At 36.7% G+C, this 26,477-nt stretch overlaps 1 protein-coding gene across 3 annotated transcripts in view; it reads left to right on the plus strand.

Annotated features, from left to right (window-relative positions):
- OLFM3 (olfactomedin 3) overlaps positions 1 to 26,477 on the plus strand; it is a 58,633-nt gene that overhangs the window by 26,597 nt on the left and 5,559 nt on the right. The window contains exons 1-4 of one of the 3 annotated variants that reach the window (XM_032192341.1): positions 8,758 to 8,886; positions 13,514 to 13,660; positions 16,516 to 16,671; positions 20,538 to 20,757. In XM_032192341.1, the coding sequence (XP_032048232.1) occupies positions 8,758 to 8,886; positions 13,514 to 13,660; positions 16,516 to 16,671; positions 20,538 to 20,757 (652 nt within the window). Of the gene's footprint in view, positions 1 to 8,757; positions 8,887 to 13,513; positions 13,661 to 16,515; positions 16,672 to 20,537; positions 20,758 to 26,477 lie in introns of those variants that run through there. The other 2 variants (XM_032192339.1, XM_032192340.1) reach the window with 2 other exon arrangements.

Below are 26,477 nucleotides of genomic sequence, written 5' to 3' on the forward strand. Positions count from 1 at the left end.
GATTTTAAATCATTTTATTATAGTTATAAATCTAAAAGTGATTTCCAGAACTAACAATGATGGACATAACTGCTTTCTTATTGCTATTTAATTGCTTTAACAGCACCAGCACTTTGACAAATTGGCTAAGACATATCTTTTTTTTTTTTCCAGTTTCATTTTAATAGTCTTTACATTTATTGTTTAACCTCTTGGTGCCTTTACAAAGTGATTCTGTGTATGGTGATGTATTCAATGCCAGAAAATGTAAACCTTGGCTCGGAATGTAGTAACGCAAGACAAAAGCTCAGAACAGAATTTTTGCTTGGCCAGGACAGATTATTGTAAAATACAGAAAAGAACTGTATAGTTGTAATCATTTCTACATTGTGCTTATTAAACTGCAGACTGGCAAGTCAGACCCCTTTACTGGAAGATTGCCTTACCCACAAATTGCAATGTACACAGGGTTTTTGAGTTCCCTTAAAATAGAGTATAAATATCTATTCCCTCTTTGTATCCATCCTTCTTTGCAGTTAAACTATTTTCATAGTCCGAATGTTTGTAATCCTGTAGTACATAGGATTATAGAAGCTTTAAACATTTGCCATTTTGATCCCCTAGCCACCACACTCCTGCCTTTGAGCAAACAGTGCCAGCTCCCTGTAATCACCGACTGCCAAACATGGCAAGCACACATCGACCTGAAGGAGGTTCAGTTATACCAGCCACTTTCACAGGGATGGACTGCTGTTCTTAGAAAATACCTTCCCTCTGTTTTCTGACATGCAGGTGAATTCAGAGCCATCTAAAACACTGAATTTACTAAATTATAACAAATTCACTCATTTTCATGGCACAAGCCCTACTCCAGAATTATATGATCTACCTGCACAGTGAATTTCAGCCTTTGAATATCTGAGAAGAGCCAAGTTCCTTTTTAAATTTACCTTCTGTGAAAGCCAGCTTCCTCAGCTGCCAATATCACTGAGGCTTTGTTCACTCCCCAGCAGAATAACATGTATTTTGAGAATGGGAAAAATTACAAGTGGTTAAAAGCCTTAAGCAAGAGGATTACCGCAGGAGGGATTATGCATAAATCCTTATATGCAGCCATAGTGGTTTTCAAAAGAATTAAACGGCAGTACTGTGTTGAGCCCAAGCAATACCAGGTCCAGGAGCACATCACATTGCACCCAGTCGTCCTGTGTCCTGTTGCTCATGACAAGAGGAGGGACCTCAAGGTTTTCCAAAGCATGCAGATTCTCAGCCTTTGCTGGGGGGAAAGGACTCTGCACAATCTTTCATCATTCTCGACTAGGTAGATGTTAGTCCTCACTTCTAGCAATTCACACCATCCACTAAGCCCACTGCACACGCACTGCTTTGTTACTCTGTGCACTTGGGAATTGCTAACTGCACAACACAAGGGAATAGGTGAGAAAGAAAATGAAAATGCCCTCTAAGAACAATGTCCCTTCATTCAAAGGGACTAAGAGCATCCTGAAAAATAAACAAACAGATAACAAAGGCCACTTATTTTAAAAAGAATGTCACCTCAAGAGCACCAGTAAGGATAGAACAGACTTCTCATAAGCCCTCCCTTCACACTCCTCCTGTCAGTGGAGATGCCTGACCAGAGCAACTACCATGTATGTAGGCAAAGACAAGGCTGGTGTAAGAATGTTCTCCAGAAAGGCCACATGCCTCTCGATCCACTCTTGCAAAGAACCTGGACATTACTACTTACAAGTCACACTGCTGAGCCAGAGGTTTTTGTTGAACATAAATGGAGTTAGATGAAGCAGCTCGGGATTCCCCTGGGTTTCTAAATTCAGAGAACTAGAATTGAACTGAAAGGGCAAAGATGTGCTTTCACAGAGCTGAAGGTGGACTAAGAACTGTAATTGCTATTCAAATTTTGAGAATTTGGGTTTATACACACATTAGCCTCACTTGAATAATTAACAGTGCTCAGGAACATGACTAATGCACTTTTTTTTTTTTAAATCCACATATTGCTGAGTCACCACCAGAATACATTACATGAAGGAAAAGAAAGTACACGCTACAGAACAACACCACTGTACCATGGGAAACTGTGACTTCCATGCATGAGCTTAATTCCTAAACCTAACCTGTCAAAGTACTAACTTAGAGTGGCTTAAGATTCCTGACTTTGCTCTGCTTCAAAGGAAACTATTTAAGAAATCTGAGACGTGACTGTGCAATCACTTTGATCTCTGTCTACATAAAATGCAGTTTTAGGCGAAGCTTTTATACAGAAGTCATATATTTTCATACCAAATAAAACTTTTTTTGTAGCATTTACCCATGAATACAGCTTTCAGTTCTAAGAACTGTTTGGGAGGCTAACATATTTTTTTACACACATTTATAAGATGATATGAGGGTTAAGTGACTGCTACTGAATTAGCTATTTCCTCTTTCTTACAGTCACTGTTCCTCTTCCTCCATCCTGGATATAATTAGACATTTTTATGCATTTGTGTGTGTGTTCCCATATTTATGACTCTCAGAACATTTACTTTGTTGATGTTCCTAATACTGATGTTAATTACTTTTATTATACAGAGTTTATCGTACTTCAACGTGACAACATAAAGTAGGGCTGTATTCTCATTTATATTAGACCCTGTTTAAACCATATGAAAATCTAACAGGAACTCAAAGTAAATTGAATATCATAGAATAGAAAAGCCTTATACCTCTTATTTAATACCAATAAATTGGGGCATTCATATGCTACCCTTAATAATACCTTTTACACTGCAAATAATTTATAAATGAATAGTACCAAGCTGGCATACAAGTATCTCAGCTGACAACATTGAAATTGTTAGATTTACCCAGTTCCATATAAGATAAAAACATGGCACGTGCAGTCATTCTGTATAAATAATTTAGCTTTCACTCTAAGATAATTTGGCTCCAAAAAGAGAAAGTCACTATGCCAGTAAAATAATAATAATAAATCACAGTAATTTGTTTTAAAAGAATAGTGCTTAGATTTTAGCAGCATTATTGCTTTCTAGCTCTTGTTCATAAGACTATTTCTTAGTAGCATATCAAGAACTGGAAATGTGAAATTGCACTTTTTTTTTCTTTAAAACAGAGCTTCCATGAAACATAGGAAATAAAACAAAAACTTATGATCTAACTAGATGAGAACAACCCTTCAGTTTTTCTGTGGTTTCTGAAAAGGTCTTTGTATATATGATTGCAAGTATGTTTCTCATGAAAATTTTCTAATATTTGCTTGCCATTTTTTAATTTCCCCAAATGTTTATGGTGAAATAAAGCTAAAATTATTTCAAAGTTTCTGTTCTTTAACAGAAAGGTTTTTTAAAGCATTCCTCCAATTCTAATAAGAACACAAATAAAATGTAGTTCCAGTGAGCACTTCCACTGTTTAGGAAAAATGATATTTTAATTGTTCCCATGGATGGGTTCCTTTGCATACCACTCTGGAGTAGCTATTTGACAAATGGGTGCATGACATAAGAAATATTGCTTATGCTGACGCTGCACAAGTCAAGTCCATGTCTAGGGGAAAGGTGTAGCTTATGTAAAAAAAAAAAAAAAAAAAAAAAACAAAAAACAAGTCTAGCAGCAGCATAGGACACAGCTTCTAAATACTTAAGGTCCTGGAAAAGCATTTTTGCAGCTTTCCAGTGTAAGCTACACTACCATCAATCCCTGGGCTAGGGTTGCTTTAGGAGACTCGCATCTCTCTACAATCTGCAATCACGTCACTGCACCGCAGTGCAAATGTGCTTTAAAGCCCTTATGCACTTACAGCAGATCTAACTTCAGCACCGTGGGGAATCCAGACATCACCTACATGGTAATTTGCAATTATAGAACCAGAAAGAATACTAGAGGAGAATCTCCTGGTATGCTACCTTTAAAGACATATCTAGCAGCAATACTGTGAATCACACATCAGCAGGTTTTCACTTCAGCAGGCAGACTAGTTGGAAGAAAATAAAATTCTAAAATACGTTAATGAATATTCTGTATGTAATGAATATAATGAATATACACAAAAGCCAAGCAGCATATCATCTGTAGAAAAAATCATGTGCCCCCAAACAAACAGCATTCTTTGTGGGAGCTGACAATACATGGGATTAAGGATAATCAGCAGTAATTACTCATCTGAACTTCAGAAAAGTTACTATCTTTGCAATGCAGTTTGTCAAAGGTTTAAACAGTCAGGAAGGGACAGACTATGGTCTTTTGTGGATCAGAAAATGTTTAAAAGAAAAACAAAACTATAAACAGCTGCAGCTCAACGTAGTATAAATGTAGCATGACTGTTCTAGGAAATGTGTTGGAACTGGGGGTATTCATGTGCTTATTAAACCTCTAAAGAACACGGGAACAAAAAAGGTGATAAAACTGGTGAACAGCAGAATCTTTTGTGGTTAGTCAGATCTAGAGAGAATGCTGAAGTGCTTCAGAAGAACCTATATGAGAAAATTATACAACATAGAGAAACGATATACAATTCAGCTCTGAATTAAAAAATAAAAATAAATAAAATAAAATAATTACTTGTGAAATTGTCAGGCTGGCAAGTAATTGCAAGAATTCAGCAAAGAGACTGGCTCTCGATGTCATTCAGAACAAATGGGAGAAAAAGGAAAGGGGAAAAAATTTATAGGATATTCATTTTTTCAGAGATAAAAGTAGCCATTGAAATTATTGAATAAATATAAATAGTATGTATAAGTATAGGAACATGATAATATGTCTACATAACTATGGTGTGCACATGTTAATATACCATAAGGGCTTTACTCTAGTTTTCTCTTATGCACTTGGTACATGTATCTTGGATTATCAGGCATTTAGAATGTGTGTCCTACGGTTTGCTCAATACCCAGCCTCTGACAAGTTGCTCCAACAGTTTTAACACAGCAAAGTTTGTAAATACCTTTACACAATTGGGGGACCTCTTGAGAGCAGATCTTTCTTGTTCCTTCATCCAGTAGTCTTAATGATTTCTCATGGACCATTAAGTTTTCTTGTTGAAGAAAACTGTCTCAAATGTTTTCTCTCCATTTTTAGGGCCTGGATATTGTAATCTGAATTCTGCACCTATAATCGTATTAGAGACAAAAGTGATTATTATGTTTCTGTCTACGTTTCTTCATGATATTACATTGTATGCTATGTTTTAGGCTGACTGATATCATGGCCCTGGGCAATTGCACTTGACTGAAATTCACTCCCTTCTAATCTTACGTAGAATTTTAGAGGTGTTAAAGGTCCAACATTGCTGCTGTTCTGGTCTTCAACATTCTGATGACATGGCACTCACATATCTGCTCTATAGCCTTAGTTTTCTGTATTTGTGTGAGAAACACTCCGTAGCCAGTAACTTAGGCTCAGGCGAGGATCTCAGTGAAGTAGTAATTTATTCGCGATTGCAATGGCGGGCGCCCCACAAGCTGAAGAGAGAGCGCATCTACTAGTTCCAAAACACAGTTTATATACCTTTTGATGGCAGGACCCTCCCCTGTTTCCCCACTGAGTGGGTAATCCACGTTCACAATCTATCTGATGCTTCACAAACAATGCATGGCCTTCAGTCGCCGGCCTGTTAAATTTCAAATTTCTTTTGACATTTTTACTGCTTGAAGTGGTAATGTTTCTTCACTTATCTGACTTGACTCGACACCATGATTTTCACCTAATTGTCCTAAGGAGTCTGATTGTCTGCATTTTACAAGGTCGCCTGCTAAACTTTCTTATTACTGTAAGCATATCTCAGTACCACATTCCCTCCTTCTAAACAATGTAACTCTGCAAAAACAACATTTCTATTCCCACATTTGTGATTTACATTTTATGTAACTACACCCTAAAATGGGAAAGAGAAAAAAAAAAGTCAATGCTGAAGGTTGAATTCAGTGATGTTCCATTACATTTTCTGTCTCTTGCTGCTCTAATAAAATGTTATGCTTGATCCTTCAAGTCATGTTAAAAAGATCTTATGTGTACTTCTTCTGCCATACTACTTTGCACAGCAACCTCATGCTCAGAGGGGAAAAACGGAGCCTGAACACAAGCCCATCTGCTCCACAGGACAAAACCCAACTTTGAGCCACAAAATATCTCCATAGGTACAGGAACTCTATTTTGGACACTCAGACACCTCCACTCACTCTGCCCTTCTGCTGAGGTAACGCCTGACCAGCCTTTCAGTCTCATTGATGATTTTTTTTTCTTTTCAACTAAGTAACCAAACGATGTTCTGGCTATTAGATCAAGGTTATACTTACCAAAAATGCATTTTTCATTGGAAAATAGCAGACTGGAATTAAACACAGCATTTCTTAAAATTGCAGTCTAATCACAACTTTTGGTAAGTATACTTCTCCCAAAGGACATAATTAAACTGCAGAACTCCATATCAGTAGATGATGTGCCACCCCAAGTTACCGATGAGTTAAAAAGTGATGAGAAAGTCATGGAGGAAAGCTTCCTGGAAAGGCCACTGAACACAGTTACAAGCTCAGGCCCTGCAAGCACCACACTTTGCTGGAAGGCTACAGCAAGGAAAGTATTGCAGTATGTTTGCTCTCTTATGCTCCTCTATTAAGCATCTGCTGCTGGCTGTTGCTAAAAAAAGGAACTAAATGAATCAAGGAGACTGATCCAGTGCAACTCTTTTTTTTTTTTTTTCTGGGATTTTGTTTATTTCAAACTGAACAAAAGAATCACAATGCGTTCTTATTCAAGTGTCAGAATTATTTGCTATTGACTCATAATCTGAAAGCAATTTGAATTCTTTGGAGAAAATGGCCCTTGTACGTTATTTTGTCCCAAAAGTTTTGCCAAAATATGTGAAATAAGTCAAAATGCACACAAGTGTGTGCATTCAACATGCATCAGAAAATTAAAACTGCAACAGGTTTAACACTTTAACTTATCCTTTTCAGATAGATCTTTTACTTTCATGTCTATATATGTATATGGAAATTAGCAAAAAGCTTATTTTTCTGTGTAGAATCTGCATATAACCAAATAAACTCATTCTTTCAGTTTTCAAGTGCACCTCTTCAGTGAATTCGGTGTGTTTTTGTTTTGAGTACCTGAAACATTTTGCAGCTCACCTTACTGTGTGACTCCCAGAAAATATATAACATTGGGATGCGAGGAATTTCTCGGTGTATTCCATTGCTGAATCCTTGTGCCTGAAGACCCCTTGTAAGATTAGATAATAGCCCTCCATGTGGTTTTCTGTTTCTTTTTTAAAAACTAGTTTTCCGTGTGTCTTTGTTAAACAAGAGATTGAAATCATTCTAAATGAATGTTGGAAGAGACAATTTAGCCTGACCGGTGTACAAGATCTAAGAATCTGAAATATTGTTTGCAAGACTGATACTACAAGTTTAAGTTTACACGTAAGCTATAAGTTTATACTTACAGTAAGTATAGGAAGTTTGCATTTGTGATGGCACACTGCTCTAAAATGAATCCCTTTCCATTTTATTACAGGTTTCCTTCATAAAAACTGTAGAAGTTCTTTAAGAAAAATATACTCCTTTGGACACAAATTCAGAAACAAACTAAATCCATAATTGCCTCAGGAAGCATACACAGTAGTCCATCTCTGCAAATTTTTAAGCAAGTTCTTTCTAAAATAATTGCCATTAGAAATCCCTACTCAGCATTTCTTCTTTTTAAAATAACTCAAAAAAAAAAAAAAAAAAAAAAAAAAAAAAAAGGAAAGAAAAAGGAAAGCTACCTCAACACAATGATTTATGCACTTTTTTTTCCCCCACACTTACTAAGTTTCTGAAAAAGATTAATTGCTACTGAACCTGGAGATCAGTCTACAGCACTAGAGAACATCAGATTTAACAGCAGATTAGGGCCAAGAGAAGCCTCCAAATGCTATATGAGCAACCCACAACTTCTTTTCTATTCCTAACAACAGTGAAGACACACTGAGTCTGCCAGCCCTGTAATGCAAAAATTTTCAGTGTAAAAACATGCACAGTAAAAAAAAAAAATAAAAAATAAAAATAAAAATAATAAAACACTAAATACTATCTTAACGTGTATCTTAACATGCCTTGCAAATTATAAAGTTGCCGATGTTTGTAGTTTATGTGAGATCAACAAATCAAGGGGTATTTGTGAGGTTTCTGAGAATGCCTGCCTTTTGTCTTTTCATGGGCAGGCTTACAGCTCTCACCCTTCCCCTGTCCCCCGGGACAACTATAGTTCCTGTACCATCTTTTGAAGTATACCTGAGCATATTTCTACCAAAACAGCGATGGGGAGTGGGGAGTTTTTTGTTTGTTGTTTTGTTTTCTTTGTTTCAGTTTTGTGATTGTGCTTTTGAATTTCAGACAGGACGACTAAATGTACTGTTTTAGTCCATTCTGCAAGGACTAAACTAATGAAGTGCTAATTAACTTTCCAGCACCTATAAAGAGGTAATTCACTCATCCCATCTCCCACTGTAAACTGCAATGGCTATTAGCATGTAAAGGACTGCCAAGTCCTATAGTAAGTGTTATAGTCATAAATAGCAAATAAATACTGATAAGCATTGTTAGTAAGAGCAAAGAAAGAGACCAAATAAAGATAACAGTGTTCTTAACAGATGATTCAATCTGGGTACCTTGCTCTCCTTCCCCGCTGAGGCTGGCGTGTGCTGCAGTCACGCCTCTCACCGCCAGCCTGCACTGGGATGATAATCAGTCACTATGAAAACTCATTAGCTCCACAGCAATGAGCCCTCCACTGCTGAAGCTTGGTGCTGTTCTTAGTACCGTGGCAATGATCTCTAACTGGATGTCCCAAACTCTCCCATCTCTGGTAGGACTAAATATCACCAGACTACCCACTTCAGATACTCTAGTAAGTAGCTGTGATGTGTTGCAATCCATCTGAATGCTGAGCAAATAGAAGTGCCAGCAAAAGCTTTACTCTGTTGCCTCTTTGTGAATCTTTTTAGAGTACTAATCTTCCTATCATCACTTAATGCATGCTTCTTTTTGGGCATCATAAATCTGCACATTGGTGAGCATGTTGTGGTCTTACTATGAAAGAAAAGATTTTAAAATAGCATCCTTAAATATTTAAGAACAAATGCCTTCATCTTGAGGGCGAAATGCTAAAAATAGCACAGCAATGCCATTTCTTTTGCTTCGATATTTTGCCTGTTTACTGCTCCAGAAAAAAAATGTACTGCATCATTAAGGAAAACATGTATCAGAAGATTTCTTTTTAATTTTTGTCTGATTAGTGCTATACATAAGCTATTGACTACAATATTCAAGGAGCCTGATCCTTTCTTATTTTTTTCTTTATTGGAGCACAGTTAAGCAAATAATAGCTGATAAAATAAAATTGGTACTAGGAAGCTGGGTATCAGAACTTTAGAAATGTAATTGTACAACTAACAAATATCAGCTTGTATGTTTGATGCTCATATCCAACAGCCTCTGTTAATTAAGACCTACAGAAAAGCTGTATTAGCTATTAATGAAAAGTGTAAAAATTAAAATAATAGTTTAGCTAGGAACACTATCCTAGTTATAAGTTATCTGCAAGTTACACTAGAACACATTTTTTTCTGAATGGTTAGTAAAACGATTTTATTATAACTGCAGTCAGATGTTTGTATGATAGTGTATTATGTAAAAGATATAGTTAACTGTTTGTACAGTAGAGCACAATATACAGAACTTAATTTTTCAGTTGTAAATAAAAATGCATTAACTAATCAACATTTAATTAATTGAATATATGCACACAGGAAAAGCATTACAGCAGAAAGCCACTGCATTTAGACTTTAAATACCGCTACTTTAAATTTAATTATATTGTAAGAAACAATTCTTTTAAGTTTTAGGGCATCAAGGTGAGAAGACAAGGAAAAGCTCCAGTTTGTTTTCTACACCCACTGACCTACAATACAGCTTGCTAGTTCTTGTGGCAATGTGATATTATAAGAAATAAGGTTCCCTGTCTAATTTAAATCCAAGTTTAAGGTTGCAATTGAGCAGCAAAGAGGTGCACACTTGTTATTGCAACATGTACGCATATGTATATTTACACACTAATATATGATTATATATATTGTCATTTTCAAATTCCAGGTAGTGTAAACTGCCATGCCTCCCTTGGCTTCGTCGGAACAATGATGTTACAAATGCTTCCTGAGTATTATTTTAGTAATGCTCTTCAAACTCAAACATTGGATTTATATGCACATTTTAGGTTTCAAGAGGGCTAGCAGGAGTGCCTGGAGAGCTGGGGACACAAGCATAAAAACCTGATTATCTGAGCTTGGCAACATCCACCAAGTGGAAAAAATACCATCTTCAATCAGGTGGGGTGTTGTTATAGAACTAGCACCACAAATCTGCTGCCTTTTTCTAAACTTCAGCTTCTAGCTGAGACCTTATGGCCCAGGTACTCAGTGATGCTGTGGTCATCACTACCTGCTTTTTAATTGGCAGCAGTCAATTAAAGTTAGCTGTCAAGTTAGTGTCATCCCCTGGCAGCTTCTCTAGTGAACGGTGCCACGCAAGCGGTTCTCCAGAAGTTCTTTCCTATACACAGCTCAAAAATTGTACATCTTGCACCAGGAAAAAAGAGCAAAACCTCCCCATCTTTATTAACATTTTCTCTTCCCCTTGCTGGAAGAAATGTAGGGTGAGGTGGGGTCAGGGGAAAGACCCCCCTCTTCAGCAACGTTTCACTCCCAGGACCAAAATCCTAAGACTGACAAATATCATTATATTTAAGCACTGATACTGAGTATACGTGTTTCCATTTGCCCAATTACTAGTAACAATGGAGGCAGCTATAGCAGCTTTATCAGAATGTGAGTGCAAGTGAAAAAAGTTAATCTTTGTAAGGTAAGTAAAGTGACTGTAACTCAGCAGCCTGCCAAGGCAGATTAATATGGCTCTTTGTAGAGACTCTTCTGTTTTCCCCAGATTTCCAAGAACTAGAATGATTTGTCGTCATTGCTGCTGTTCACCACTCGTTATTTCTTTTCTCATTTGTTGACTAAGGCTTGTCAGCAGTAAGCGTGCATTTGGAGACTAGATTCAGCAGTTTTCAAAAGGTTTTGATGCATTCTAGCTCTTTCCATGTGGCACAGCAGTTTCTGCTTGAAATAGGTATTAAATGACAAAGAAAATTCAAAATAAATAAATAAATAAATAAAAAGAAAGAGAGAAAAAAAAGCTAAGTGCACCTACCTGCACATGCTTATTTTTCTCTGTAATTATTCATATTACCCATCCTAGTTAACAAAGGTACCCCAATAGCATGCACACAGGTAACAAAGAATACCAGAAAAAAAAATGTAGCCCACACTGGAGCTGCTGTCTCAGCACTCATTTCTGCATGGGCAGCCCATCACAACGCATTCATATTATGCCTGAAGGTCTTTCACTGTGAAAAATATTTTCCCAAATAGCTACTTCATTTTTTATTTTTTTTTAAATCAAGATATATGTTAAGTGCCATAAGAAAATATCAGCCAAATTAATCAATAAACATAATTTTCTCAGACAAAACACACCGATACATATTGTTAGCATATACAAATACCTTTGACAATACAGCATGGACTGTAATTGCTTTACTATGACCATGCACGATCCTGCTATCGCATCCATTCCCCACTGCAGAGAACTCTATTCACTTGAATGCAGTAAAATCTGTTGCTATCAATCTAAAAATAGCAGGTATCGCAAATATCACAGTTTATTCATAAAATATACGGAGTATTTCTGTTCTGTAGGAATTACAATTGCAAGCTTTAGACTCCTGAACTTCAACAAGAACTTGCTGTTGTATGGGCACACTGGGCAGCCTTTCTACAGAGAAGCATGGAAACTTGTGAACAGAGCTTACACTTCACAAGTGTCACCAGCTATAAGAGGTTTCAGTTGTTCTAGCTTGCAATTTTAGTAGCTGCTCAAATCTAATTTAAATCATCTCTCCAGTTGTAAGTTTGGTTAGATTTTATTCTTCTCCATGTCTTAAACTAGATCACCTGTGCCCTAAGAATTAAGGCTGCAAGAGCACAACAATTTAGCACTGACCTCTGGATATGCCTTTCTATCAAACCCAGGTTTGACTGTCCTCTGTTTAGTCATCTACGCTATGATACCTTATTCTTCCTTGCAAAACAAGGGAACAATACAGTTCTGAATTGTTTTAGTTAACTCCACAGTAAAAGAGGCCACTGCTGTCTTCAATGACTTCTTCAAAATAGACACTGTGGGGGACAAAAAGTCTGTGCTCTTCTCTAACATTGCACTGATACTCAGAAAAATATTGCTACCTTTCCTTCTGACCTCAGTCTATAGAGATACTGTACCTTTTCTGAGGCATGGAACTATGCAACTTACTCCTCACTAAGCATCAATATCAAAGCTTGCCAATTTTAACAATCACTCTTTGTGCTGACACCAAGTAGAATTTCATACTAAAATTAATTTATTCCAACTTTATCCAGATCAAAAATATTTCAATGTCATCCATTAGCAACTGCACTGTAAAATTCAGCAGCAAATATTGTATTATTAGAAAAGAATAATGCAGATGATTAGCTTGAAATTACAGCCTGAAAATATTTCTGGTGCCAATTAGTTTTCATTCCCTCACCTGAATTTGTTCGATCATCTGATTATGGTGCTTTGTCTCGTTCTGATGCTGTGCTGTAAATCCCATTAAGCAGATAGAAACCTACTCTTGCAAGGTATCACACGAGCTTTAAAGGCAGTGTAGTGTTGGCCTGCTCTGAAATACAGTTTTTTGCTTTGCTCTTCTTTGTGATGGTGGTTGCTGAAAAAGAAGAGGTTCAGAATTTCTAAAATTCTGTGCCAGTAAAGGACAGTGTGATGCCTTTCCTGCCATGTGCCATGCCTGCCATCACCCCCCATCATCTAAACTAACCTAGTACTTTTCAGTACTGCCCATCTTCCCTTTGGTGTACGTGTAGCTGAAGTCAACCAAGAAGAGTTTTCTGTGTGCTGCATCTTTAAGAGCAAACCTGCTAACACACCTCCAGAACCGCTTCCCAGCCAATTCCCTATTGCGTGAGTCACAGAGACTGTGCTTTCTCTTTGGGATTTTGTATTTGTTCTTTTCTGTCTTTGTTGTTTCCATTAGTCTAAAGTAAAAGTCATTCAAGCTGAAAGGACATATTTGTTCTCTGTTAATGAAAAACCTTACCATCCCACTGCGAAGAATTACATCAACCACTTGTGCTGAATCACTAACAGGAAACTGCTCTCACCCACACTGGAAGCAATGCTCAGAGACTCTTCTGCAGATGTGCAACATGGCAAAACTGTGCAAAATCACCAGCCTAATTAGTTAAGAGGATAATGAGTGATGACTAGGAGGAACCTCACTGCAAATATATAAGGCAAAACATAAAGAAAAATAGGTGGTGTTTTCAAACAGCAATGAAATCTGTTCTGTTCCCTTTATTTTTATTGTTGTTGTGTTACAGACTCAGATTAGCCCCAAGGAAGGGTGGCAAGTTTATAGTTCAGCCCAGGATCCTGATGGCCGTTGCATTTGTACTGTTGTTGCACCTGAACAAAACCTATGTTCAAGAGATGCCAAGAGCAGACAACTTAGACAGCTGCTAGAGAAGGTAAGTCTTCCCAATGAATTTCTCCTTTTGATCACTGAACTTCCCCTGGAAATCCACTCCTGTCTCTCTAAGTTTAATATATAATGGTGCCCTGAAGCATTATCTATAAAAATATTCCTTCAGGGTATATCCCCCACCTGTGTTTTCACCACTTATCGTAATTTGTCTGTTTCCCTCATAGCACACCTCTGTCAACCCAAGCCACTTATCTAGCAAACTGAAGTTGCGTTTTCTCGTGCTCATTCCCCAAACCCTTTCTTACACATATACAGGACTGACTTTCCCTGTGTCAAAACAGTTACAAATCCCACCTTAAACTTCCTCGTTGTTGTGGGATTTAAACTACAGCTGCTGCTTCAAACGTGTAAGTCTCTTGAAGGTCATTCCTTGTCTCTTATCAGCAAATAATGAGATACAGACATGACAGCACCATCAAAGCAGACCGTACAGATGAGAAACAGTTCTAAGTTATTTTTATTTCTTATTTCCTCAGTTAATACTATTTATTTCGTTCTCCGGTGGTGCAAATTTTGTCTAAACAACCCAATTCTTATTCCCAGTATTATCCACTCTTGTTTATATTTTAAAATTGGTAAACTGTTATTTCGTATGAACTGAAAAAACACTGCAACCATGAAAACACAAACTATTATTCTGCATTCCCTGTGTAGGTAACCAAGTTTATAGTTACTGTGTAACAGCTAGTAGTTCATAACCTGAGGGACTGAGACAGAGCATTTGAACAGCAACAGCAGAAAGCAACATAAAATGTAGACCCCAAAAAAATAAATAAATATGCATTTTTCAGCATACAATTTTCAATATTTTTTCAGCTATAGAAAAATCACACCAATGCTAAATCCAGCAGATGTTCCCTTCATAAACCTCCATGAACTTCAGGAGGGACTTAATTTCAGTTTTTGACAGAGTCCGTAGCATGACATGTAACTAAGTAGTTTTAGAAACTTCCCAAGAACAATCCCTTTCTCAGAAGTTTTTCATCTTATGTAAAATGTAAAGGAGAAATGTAGAAATGTAGAAAGGAGAAATGTAAAGGAGATGGGAGGACAGGCAGTCGTGTTTGCTCCTGGTACCTATCTTCAGTTATTTCTCCTTGCCCTCTCCTCCACAGAATATATTAACAGGTTTTAATGAGCTATTTTTCTATCTCAGGGTCCCAAGAAAATAAAACATCAGAATTTTTCCAAGCTAAATACATTGGTGAGGGTAAAGTCTCCTAGAATGGAGTTCACACCACCTTCATATTGTTCCAAAACTGATAAAAATCCCAACCAAACTCAATTAGTTGGCTTTCCACTTACTATCCATGACAGGAGGTAGGAAAAATCAGAATCCAGGATAAGACCTAATTCAGTAAATGTGTCAGCTATGACCACCAGTCAGTAATTTTTAAGCCTTATTAATGTTTTTCATCTTTAACAACATGCCTGCCCTATTACTCACCATTCCTACAGATTTCATGATACTCAGCAGATGCAGCTTGAGAACAGGTACAAAATGAAGTCACAGAGAAAAACCTGTGGCTTTGTCTGTCAACAAAAATACCTACAGACCTGTGGACCACGTGTGTCACCACAAAACCAAAGGACTATTTGCTTGCTTTCAACAGTTGGAAAGCAAAGAAGAAATAAAAACATTACTTTTTTCACTTAAAAATACTTCTTGGAACTGCCAATGGCAACTGTCCAAAAGCTGATTTGTACTATTTTAAGTATATATTTTTCTGAATCCCCGCAGTCCGTAGGTTGCAACATATTAATTTCAAATACAAAATTTAAATTTAAATTAAATTTTACATGCTCTTGCAGACTACAGGAGTACTGCTACTTTTGTGGTTTATTAGGAAGGTCAATTTTTTTTGAGACAAAACTTCAATACAGCACTTAATATTCTTAATTTTTTTTTTTCATAGTCCACTTTTTTCCTGTTTTAGTGGACGGAACACTTACTGACAAATAATAACTGCATTTGCAAAATGTGTCATATTTATGACTGGGAAAAGCATTGCTTTTATAATAGGTACTGTTAGATAATTATAATTATCTATATATAGATATATATATCCATATATATTATATAGATATATAATATAATTATATAATTAACTCCAGATGAAAAGTCCTTGCCTCATTTTAGTGAAAGTGCTAAATGAGGTCACTTGCAGTACTACAGTTTCCTGAACAGTCACTTATCTATAAAAAATGCTTTTCTACTATTAAAATAATTGGCTAACGTTTCTAATTTTATACTTGTAAAACCACAAGCAAATCCCAATTTAATGATGGTCCCATCCCAGCTTATCTCTGGACAGTCTCATGTATTCCTTATAGTGAGTTATTATACCAATGCCTACTAGCTATGAAAATCACACTCTTTGTAACAGCCCAGAAATTTTCTCCTAATCTTAGTCCTGTTCCTCAAGTGGAGGAGAAAACACATGCTGCATGGAGCATCCTGAAGAACAGGCAGCATCTACTACAAAAGACAAAGTAGCCTCTAACACTTAACAGCATTCTTCCAGCCCATTGAAAATGGTGCTGAAAGGATCCCCCTCTCTACCTCAAAGAAACTATCCAAATACTCTGTGGCTCTAAGATCTCAGTCCTGCTAGCCCTCTGTTAGCCCTGTTCCCAATTTTTGTACGGTCATGCAGTTATGGAATTTAAAACCTATACCGTGGTATAAGTGACTCACAGCTAAAGCCTTGCCATAAGCCTTGACATAAGTACATTTTATTGCCTGACATTTAACTATCTAAGCAGGAAAAAAAAATAAAATAAAAAAAAAAAGTAAAGCAACAAAAAGTGCATTTAGAGAGTGTTCTTCTTTAACAGGTTCAGAATATGTCCCAATCTATTGAAGTTTTAAATCTACGGACTCAGAGGGATTTCCAGTATGTTTTAAAAATGGAAACACAAATGAAAGGGCTGAAGGCCAAGTTTCGGCAAATTGAAGATGATCGGAAGACATTAATGACAAAGCATTTTCAAGTAGGTTTTATTTTAACAATAACTTTGAAAGCCTGCTGGAAGCGATGTACTAAGCAGCAATGCATGGACTGCTAAGATCTCAGCTTGAAATGTTCATACAAGAGCAACATTAAAATGAAAAGCGTAATAAGATTTCCTTTATGATAATAATCTTTTGCTCTGTTCAATTTAATTGTACTAGGAAGTAACCATTAATTATTAAGATATTGGAGATATGTCACTAGAAACAGATTCCTGTTTTTCCTGTATCATTGTGCATGTCATACTGAGAAATTTATATTCATTCAAGCTCCAGTGATAAATGGGCAGATCCAATGGAATTAATAGCAAGTAACTAGAGAGTTCTGCACTTTTACTGCTGCCTGACATTCACTGCAGTAGAAGGGAAGAAAGCCTATAATAAATCAGGTTGTTGTCATTTTTATCCAGTAGAATTAAGATCTAATTTCATGTCTGAAGGTTTGCTATTCTGAGTTTGGGATAGGGGAGGAGGGCAATCATTCCCAGTCGCATCTGTATGATTAAAAAAAGACTTATAAGGAATTTTAATGACAAGAAAAAAACACAAGCCAATCTTTTTGTGAGGAAGGAGAGTTGCAAAGATTACAAAACAGCTTTGTGTATTCTGAGAGAGAGAAAAAAAAAAAAAAAAAAAAAAACACTTAAATGTATCTGAAGTTGTTTTAAGAAGAAAAATTTACAAAAACATAGTTAAGTTCTTCAAATATCAAGTCTGATAAACAGCATTTCAGGTTGCAAGACAGCAAGATAGAATCTAAAAAATATATTACAAAGCTTACATTAACAAAATTTATATTTAAACCCTTCATGAAACACAAAATGGACATACTTTTCTAATCAGCATTAAAGTTACATACCTAAACAATTACATAGCTATTTTATTTTCTAGAGACACTGAATATTGTGTACTTAATAGCATTAGGAATTAAGTACATTAATAATCTGCCTACCAAACATTATTCTTTGTCATCACTCTTCATATAGGAGGCTGAACACATAGTTCTAGTAATTTTCAGGTAGTAAAGCTCTGCAATTTTTCCTTTTATCACTCATTGCTACAACACATTTCTATAATGCCATTATATATTCTTTATCCTCATAATAGTTTTTCTTGAATAAAATATCAAAATTTGACTGTCTGATATGTGATGTCAAAGGTAGCAGACTCCTGCAGTATTCTAACCTTTTAAATATTCAGTATTTATATTGGTCATTTAACCTCAGTTTGATAGTTTGCCAGGAGCATAAACCAGATTTCCAGCCAATCAAATGATAGAGGAATTTAGAAGGTCAACATCACACAACATGCTGCTGGCTTTCTGAAATTCAGCCTACTAAAATTCCAGTGCTTTATCTTACCTGAGACACAGGAACTTCTTGATATAACATAACCCCTCACACCAGCAGGTGCAAAGCACCAGAACATGCCTACCAGCCATTCATTTTGCAGTACAATTTAGTTCCTGTACCACTGATCACAGCAACAAGTTAGGAATGTCAGCAAACACTATGGTTTTCGTTTTGTTTTGTTTTTCATGAAAACACCAAAAACATCTTTATATCATTTACTGAAGTGAGATGTTTTATGCTATGGTTACATGTTTCTGAGAGCCAAATAGTACAAATTTGATCCAGGTCACACTTGAGAATATGGTCATATTTCTGTTAAATCAGCATTCACACCAGGCAAAAGATGTCTGGTCCCCCCCAAAAAAGTTACAGCAGTTTGATCAAATGATACCTCATCTGACATAAATTCTGTCAGAATTCCACTAATTCTTCTAAACACATCATCATTCTGAGTTTTGTTTTTCCATCCATGGTTTACCCATGATTTTTGACTGCTTAGTGCCCCTAGAACCAAAGCCTGAGTTCATCATTTCAAAATCAAATATAAACTTTGGCTTTTGGAGCTCTGCATTCCACATCACAAAACCTAGTCTTGTTGTTATCAAGAAAGACACAACTGTTTGTTTTTTACAGATATATTAGGCTCAAGATGAATTTTTAATAAGGATAGTCAAATGAAAAATAGTTTTAACCGTAGACAAAAACTCTTCATTTCTTCCTGTCCACCTCAATAATTCTGCTAATATTCTATAATTGGAAGACCCCTTGAGAACAGAGCCAAAGATACAAAGAAAACTTATGATAGTTTCTAATTCATTTATAACAACATATCTCTTTGTAATTTAAAATGCCACTTTCTAGATATTAAGATAATATGCATGCAAACTATTCTTCCCAACTCCACATATAGGTCTTTATTTTGAGCAAATAATAATTCCATTATGAAAACGATTGTTAAAACTGCACGGATGAGCTGAGTACTGAAGAGACGTAGAACTCTCAAGCTGTTCTAGAACACGTTTGAGAGGTAAAAACTCAGAGGCAGATCTTCAAGCAAATCTAATGCCAACCCTGCCTATCAGCTTCTTATACATCTCCTCAGTAGAAAAGCATTCTGTTTGACATTATGTTATTTATTTTGAAAATGTTTTACTATGTTTATTGCATCCATTTATACAAGTGGTGTAACAAACTGTACATATCTCCGTGCATCTCATTGACTATACAAACTTCTGACCACATTTGCTTCTGCACTTCTTCCTTGTGCTTAGGCATCCATTTAGTTCTCTTCTGCTTTCCCTTTTAATCTGCTGACTACTCCATCTATTCCTTCAGGACTCCATTTTCTAATCTCTTCAATAGCCTCTCCCTGTGTGTCCTCATCCATTCTCAGTCTCTATTATCACCTAATACTAGTACCTAACAAGTCTCTATTTCCACCCTTTTTCTTGTTTTGTCCAGGCTTGCATCTCCTCATGCCTCTGGCATTTGCTCACAGAAGTCCTGCTGTTTTCTCAAAATATAAACAGATATGCAAATCAAGGGCAAACCTACAAGCTTTTCATAAAGCAAAACCTTTTGATTGCAAGGATTCTTTGAGGTTATCTACAGAAAAAATAATAATAATAATAATAAAATAAAAATAAAAAGAAAGAAAAAAAAACCTCAATCTAGACTAATATAGTAAAGATTAAGTTTACTGAATTTAAAAGAATTATTACAAAAACAAAATACAAGCAGTCATTATAAGTTACAAAGAGAAATTCTCAACGTACATGACAAAAGTCTGAGAAAGGGGCAACCAAAAATTCCCAAGTGGAGCCTTGCTTTCCTTAATCGATATTTAGGAACAGGAGTGGTGACACAATACCAACTGCACATAGCAATGATTTGCTACAGTCCAGAACAAAGAACGCCTGAGGAAGTTCAAAGGCACCTAGTGATGTAGAAGTACCGCAAGTACGAAACAGTTTAAGAACCATGGATTTTTCACTTCAGAAGAAAGAGGTATATATCACTGTGTCCAGATCAGAACTAAACAGGGTCCAACAGATATTTAGGAAAAAATGAACTCAGTATTTCTAAGGAGTGAAATACAAATGAACAGCTTACCCACTATAGAACAGGTGTGATGTTTTTGACTGTCACCAGGTGTTCAGGTCTAATCACCTTTTCTCAAGGAAGATACAGTCCATGGGGGTTTATATCCTCTGGATGGAAAGTCAGACCCTCAACAGGTCTGGTTCAGATCACCGCAAGCTAATCATATACCTCAGTAGAAATAAACTATCATCTCACACATTTTGTCTACTGCTTACTGCCATTAATTCTGAGATTTCTAAGACTTTCACAGTACACTGAAATAATAGCTCTAACTAAAATCAATAGTCATTTTCGAGTCATTTTAATAATGAGGCATAAATATTACATACAAGGGAATAAGAGAATTGAATTCCTTTAAACTGCTCTAATACGCATTTGATTACCTTTAACAGGAGTTGAAAGAAAAGATGGATGAGCTCCTACCACTGATCCCAGTTCTGGAACAATACAAAACTGATGCCAAACTAATCACCCAGTTCAAGGAAGAAATTAGGAATCTGTCTGCTGTCCTCACTGGGATTCAGGAAGAGATTGGTGCTTATGACTATGAGGAACTACACCAGCGGGTGCTCAGTTTAGAAACCAGGCTTCGAGACTGCATGAAAAAGCTCAGTAAGTTTACAATTTCTTGTCAGATTTGATCCCACAGCTGTACATTTTTGGTTTTCTCTGTAGCAGGATGAAGTTTTCTTTTTTGATGAAAGTCTGAGCTATATTCAGGAAAAATTAAAACATTTAGGAAAAATTTCTTCACCAAAAGGGTTGTGAAGTATTGGAACATGCTGGCCAGGGTAGTAGTTGCTGGCTTTTGTTAGAAAAAGTTGATGTTCAGCATCTCCAAAAATCAGCACTAGCTCAGTATTAGCTACCAAAAGTAAAAGTCTGAAGTATCGTTAAGTGTCAGCCTTAACTTCCATTACCCAAACAGGGTAATTGGTACCCACCCACTTTGCAGCCATGATGCAAAGTCTGCCCTCAGAATGCATGCACTGACTCTGAGAAACCTGATTAGAGCGCTACTATGGAAATTTTGGTCGCTATAGCTAACAATCCACCCCCTCTATGAGAAATAAATGCTTTGTAAGTTAAGAAGGAAAATAAATAAAATACAAACTCCTAGGTTCAATCCTGTGATCAGTATCTCAGTTATCAGGTGGGGGATGTTTACTTTTGAAGGCTATGCATGATGTTATTAATTTGATAGGCAGTGCTATTTTTGTGAGGCAATGGAATGAGAAAAATCTAGGTTAGGTTACCCTCAAATTATTTATTTTCAGTTTCTTTGTTTTATACTAGAAATAACACAGTGATGATGGGCTAAGTAAATGAAAGACTTCTTCAAACAGAAACATCTTATAATCCTATTTTCCTCTCAGTGCACATATTATAGCACACTACTGCATTGGCAGAAGGCAGTCAAGAGAAAGTGGCCGCATTACAATACTGCAGCAAACAAGCAAATTCATATAAACAGTATTTTCTGATAGTGAGCATTCCAGTAAGTTTAGGAGGCAACAGAAGACCATCATCACATTAACAAGCATTTTATTTTTCCTTGATTTTGTGGTGTATTCTTTTAAAAATGATTAGTGAAGTGACTAGAGTAGAGGATACATTTTAAAATATCACTGGGGTATTCATATGACCAGAAGTATTCATATGAAGGATCTCTTCTCCTTTTCCTATTTCCTATAAATTTCCTATTTCCCTAATTTTTAGCCATGTTTCCCCTCCTATCTACCCTGAATTCCTGCAACACGTTCTATTTCTTTTGATGTAATAATGCAGAAAAATTATATATATTAAAACTATGACTAGATAGAAAATATGTTTATGAAATAGATTACTGAGCACATCCATGCCACCAATGCATTCCAGATAAACATAACCTGTTCCTAACACATGGATGGCTCCCTGGACATCCTTTCTGCTTTAAATTCTCTGAAGCATTTGTAGTGGTTCTAGCCAAGAGGGATTTAATTGTTTTCCTAGCATCCTGCATGCTGCTGTGATTAGGATTTGTGACTAAAACAGTGTTGATAATACCAATGTTTAGCTAGTGTTGAGCACTACCTACACAACATCAAGGCTTTCTCTTCTTCCTGCTACTGAGAGTAGGCAGGGGATGGGCAAGAGGCTGGGAGGGAGCACAGCTGGGACAGCTGACTCAGGTTGGCCAAAGGTTTATTCCTTACCATGTCACAACATGCCCAGCAATAAAAACGGAAAGGTAGCTTTCCAAGGTAACTGCAACTCAGACTGTCTGGGCACCAGTCTGCTTGCGGTGACTGATTACCTTTGCAATTTCTTTTTTTTTTTTTTTTTTTTTTTTTTTGGCACTTCCAGTTCTCACCCCTGTTGCACTGGGAGGTAGGCAAGTAAGTGAGTGGCAGTGTCAGGGTCAACCCACTGCAGTCCCATAGCAAACTACATAACTACATTTTCCAAAACCCCAAGACAGGTGTAATTTGAGGTAACAATAATGTAACATGGTGTCATCTAGGAGGTCTACTATCAATCTGGTATTTTCATATTAAAGTTGCAACTTCTTTACGTATTTTAAAATTCAAATGTGTTGCTTCTGACTCTTTATTATAAGTGTTTTGGTCTTTTCAAGCACAAATACAGACTTATCCTTATTATTTGGACTTAGATGCTTAAATGACTATCCTTGCACACCCTTAGAATTAGTCTAAGAACAGCTTAAGTTAGGATCTCTGAGAGCAACTCCTGACAAACGGTAGCGTGAGCCCAGATCAGCAAGCACAAATGAAAAACAGCTCTCATGCCTCCCCCCTCTCCCAGCCATATTTACCATGCTGGAGGTGACCCAGTTGTGACTGCCCATGCCAATCTGATGGCCTGTGGCAGCAGAAGGCGGACTGGCCCCCACAGGATCTGCCTCGAACCTTCACAGATTTTGCTGTGTTTCACAATATAATTATCTAACCAGTGTGTGTAATAGCTATTTTCCATTCTTGTCCCTAGCAGGTGTTTTTCAGCATTATAATGCATTATTTATACTGTCCTGGCCACTTAAAAGAGATCTTCCATCTGCACTGGCAACACTTTCAATGCTCATTAGCATACAGTAAGCAGTTGTCTCCCTTTCACTGAGGTGTAATGATTACCATAGCAGTTGTGTTGACTGAAACTTGCTCCTTCTCTTTGGAGTAAGAGAAAATTCAGGCTAAAGCTGCTGAGAAATTTAGCCATAAAATTTTAAAAGAGTGCATGCAATTAAACCTGTAGAGACAGTGCATATCATTGCGCACACCACAAGGTCACATACACTTATGCACGTACAGGTCTGTCACTGGCAGCCACGTACGTGCTTGTGTAAGACAATGCAGCTTGCACAGTAAGTCTGGGACCCTTTGATTCTTGTCATAATCTGTTTAATGTAATGAATAAAATGACCTAGCTGGCATTCATCGAAGCCAATATTCTGCCAAATATTGCTTACGAAATAAGTGGTTCAAGCAGATACACATTGGATTCATTCACATATATATCTTATAACAAAATCCAAACAAGATTTTACATTCATATTTTTGGTTAAAACTTCAAAAGTACAATATTCCATTTATCCAAAGAAATGCTGTTATATCAGTAGCAGAAGATGTATTACTGCACACATAAGATTACTTTCTATTGCAAGGGTACTTGCACTTCCAAGGCATCCTCCCCAGTGGGATTTTGAGAGCTTTACAAATATCATTTAGTACAAATCTGTGCAACGGAGAGATGTATCATTATCACCTTCTTGTAGATGGAGAAACAAGTCAGGAAGGAAAAGTGACTTTGCCAAAGATTACCTAGCAAGTCATTGCACACATGCAGTAGGGATCCAGAGTTTCCTCTCAGCAAGCTCTAATAATGAGACTGTAGAGCTTCCTGGATTTGTATTATGTATGACAACAGACGTGCACCAATTAAGTAAGAACTAATTCTACTTTGTAATGTGAGGGAAAGAAATGTTACAACAAATTTGATCATAAGCTGGAGAGTGAAAGAAATAAAGTACTTGCAATTGGTTTGTGCAACCACTGAAAAAAAATACTCACTTCATTTTCCCCTCTTTATTACCTCCAATAAATAGAATAATAATGCTTATGAACACTTCAGGAGGATGTTTTGGTTGCTTTGATTTTATTTCCCTTTCAAGTCCTGCTATAAATCATACACTCACTTGGTATATGTAGCAGCTACCAATATTCATTTGCATCATGGCAGCTAGCAATATCAACTATCTTTCCTAGCTATCTTCAAAATAGCTTCTGTCCAATTGGTTTTCACAACCTTCTCCTGGTATTTGCTCACTTCGGAACAGCCTTCCAGATGTTTTCTGCCCCACAGACATTTCCAGCCTACAGAAGCAGTACATCTACTTTTTTTTTTTTTAAAAAAATGGCCAATTCATGCTTAACTTCTTCCCTAATATAAATACACAAAATCACAAGCAAAGTTATTGAAGTCCATGGTGCAAAACTGTTACAAAGAGAGGCCATAAACACCCAGACTGTGCATCACATGTTCCTTGTACAGTCCCATTTAGAATGGATAAATTCTCAGAGGTTTGATTTTCCAATTACTACAATGAGTTATCATTAGGACTTTCTCAGATAGTCAGCTGCTTCTTTCAAAGTCAAGGAAAAGAGACCAACATTGCTTCTAAAAATCCCACTCTATGTAACACCAACTGAACCTTTTAGTGGTGAGAAAAATGCCTAGAAATATCACTTTTTTTTCCTATTTATTCTCTATGTTCCTGAACTTTCTGACATTTGCTAGAAACACAAAACCTTTCTTTCATTAGATATCTATTGAACGTCATAAGAAAGAGCTCCCTTTTTTATTTGTACTGAAAGAATGAAACAGCACCAAAATTTTCTCTATATAGATAATTTTGTGCCCATTAATTCAGCTCTTTTTATTTTAGTTTGGTGGTCTGTTCCCCTCCCAATTAAGCCAATATTCTACCTCAAATAGCGTACTGCAGGTGCTCTCAGTTACTCTGCCTCAAAATTTTCTTTTCATATGATGAGACCCAGACAAGCTCTAACTCAAAAACCCACCAGAAGTCGCATCAGGCTCTGCCACACAATGTGAGAAGCTCACCTACCATCTCCTTCCCATTGCCAGGTAGCAAGGCACAGGGGCTTGAGACAGAGATATAGAATTTGACCCCCCATGTCATACAGCTGTATGTATTCTTGTCTCTTCAAAGATTCACCAAGGACTAGAGAAACCGCCAAAATGGTAACAAAGCTTGAAGCCGACAGACCCAGTAGACAGTTCCCATTTCCCAAGCAGGAATCCTCTGATAAAGATGTTCTGAGAATAAAACCCAAGGGTTCTAAGAGTCACCAGGGTACTGAGGCAGCTGGGAATCCCCGGGTTGTCTAAGACAATCCCTAACAGGTTTAACAGATGCTAGCTCAGAAGTGCTTCTCATTTCATATGGTGTTTTTCTATGTTATGCTTTCCTACCTAGAAACCAAGATAAAGAAAAGTCTCAATGGGAAACTCTTTGGAGTTTGGGGTGTTTGGTTTGTCTGTATGTTTGTTTTTAATTTCAGACTCCTAGACATGCCATGCCACAGATGTTTTATGTAAATAATACTGTTTTTTCAATATATTAGCATCACCACACCCTAGCAAGAAACCTCGGCATGCAAGATCAATTTTAATATAGTTACATGAACAATTATAAGGTTCACATTGCAAATATAGGCTGGGATTAAATCAACACATTTCACACTTAGGTAGATGAGAAGCTGTTTCCAATTCTGGTGGAGGAAAGAATAAATTTTCTTGCACTAATACAAAGTTGGAAGTATTTACAACTACACAGAAAACACCTTGCGTTGTCAGTGAACTCTTAAAGACTGTATTGAGCTTTATTCTTGAAAGAGCTCTCATTCATTTCCTTTCTGTATCAAATTAAAGACTGGGCTTGGATAAGCTATAAAGGAATTATCTTCATAAAGTCAGTAACACTAATTATATCAGTGTTAAACTGCATTTTATAGCATCATGTCATCAAAATGCTGTGTTATTCATCTGCAATAACTTATTTAACTGTAGTAGTAAGTCAATAATACTTCAGCACAGGCAGCACACTTGCTACTTCAGAAGGAACAAAACCACAAATGACCCTGATTTTGGCAATGTTTTGCAGTTCTTCTGTAACAAATGGGTAAACACATTAGAAAGTAAGGCTCCAAAAGACAGAACTGGAGAAAAGCATGATACCATTCTCTTGAGGAATGAGAGCTCAGCGTTACTGTTTTCTTAATTACATTCACCTGATTCTTTTACAGTCCAAT

This window comes from Aythya fuligula, chromosome 8 (genome assembly GCF_009819795.1).
Source record: "Aythya fuligula isolate bAytFul2 chromosome 8, bAytFul2.pri, whole genome shotgun sequence".
NCBI lineage: Eukaryota > Metazoa > Chordata > Aves > Anseriformes > Anatidae > Aythya > Aythya fuligula.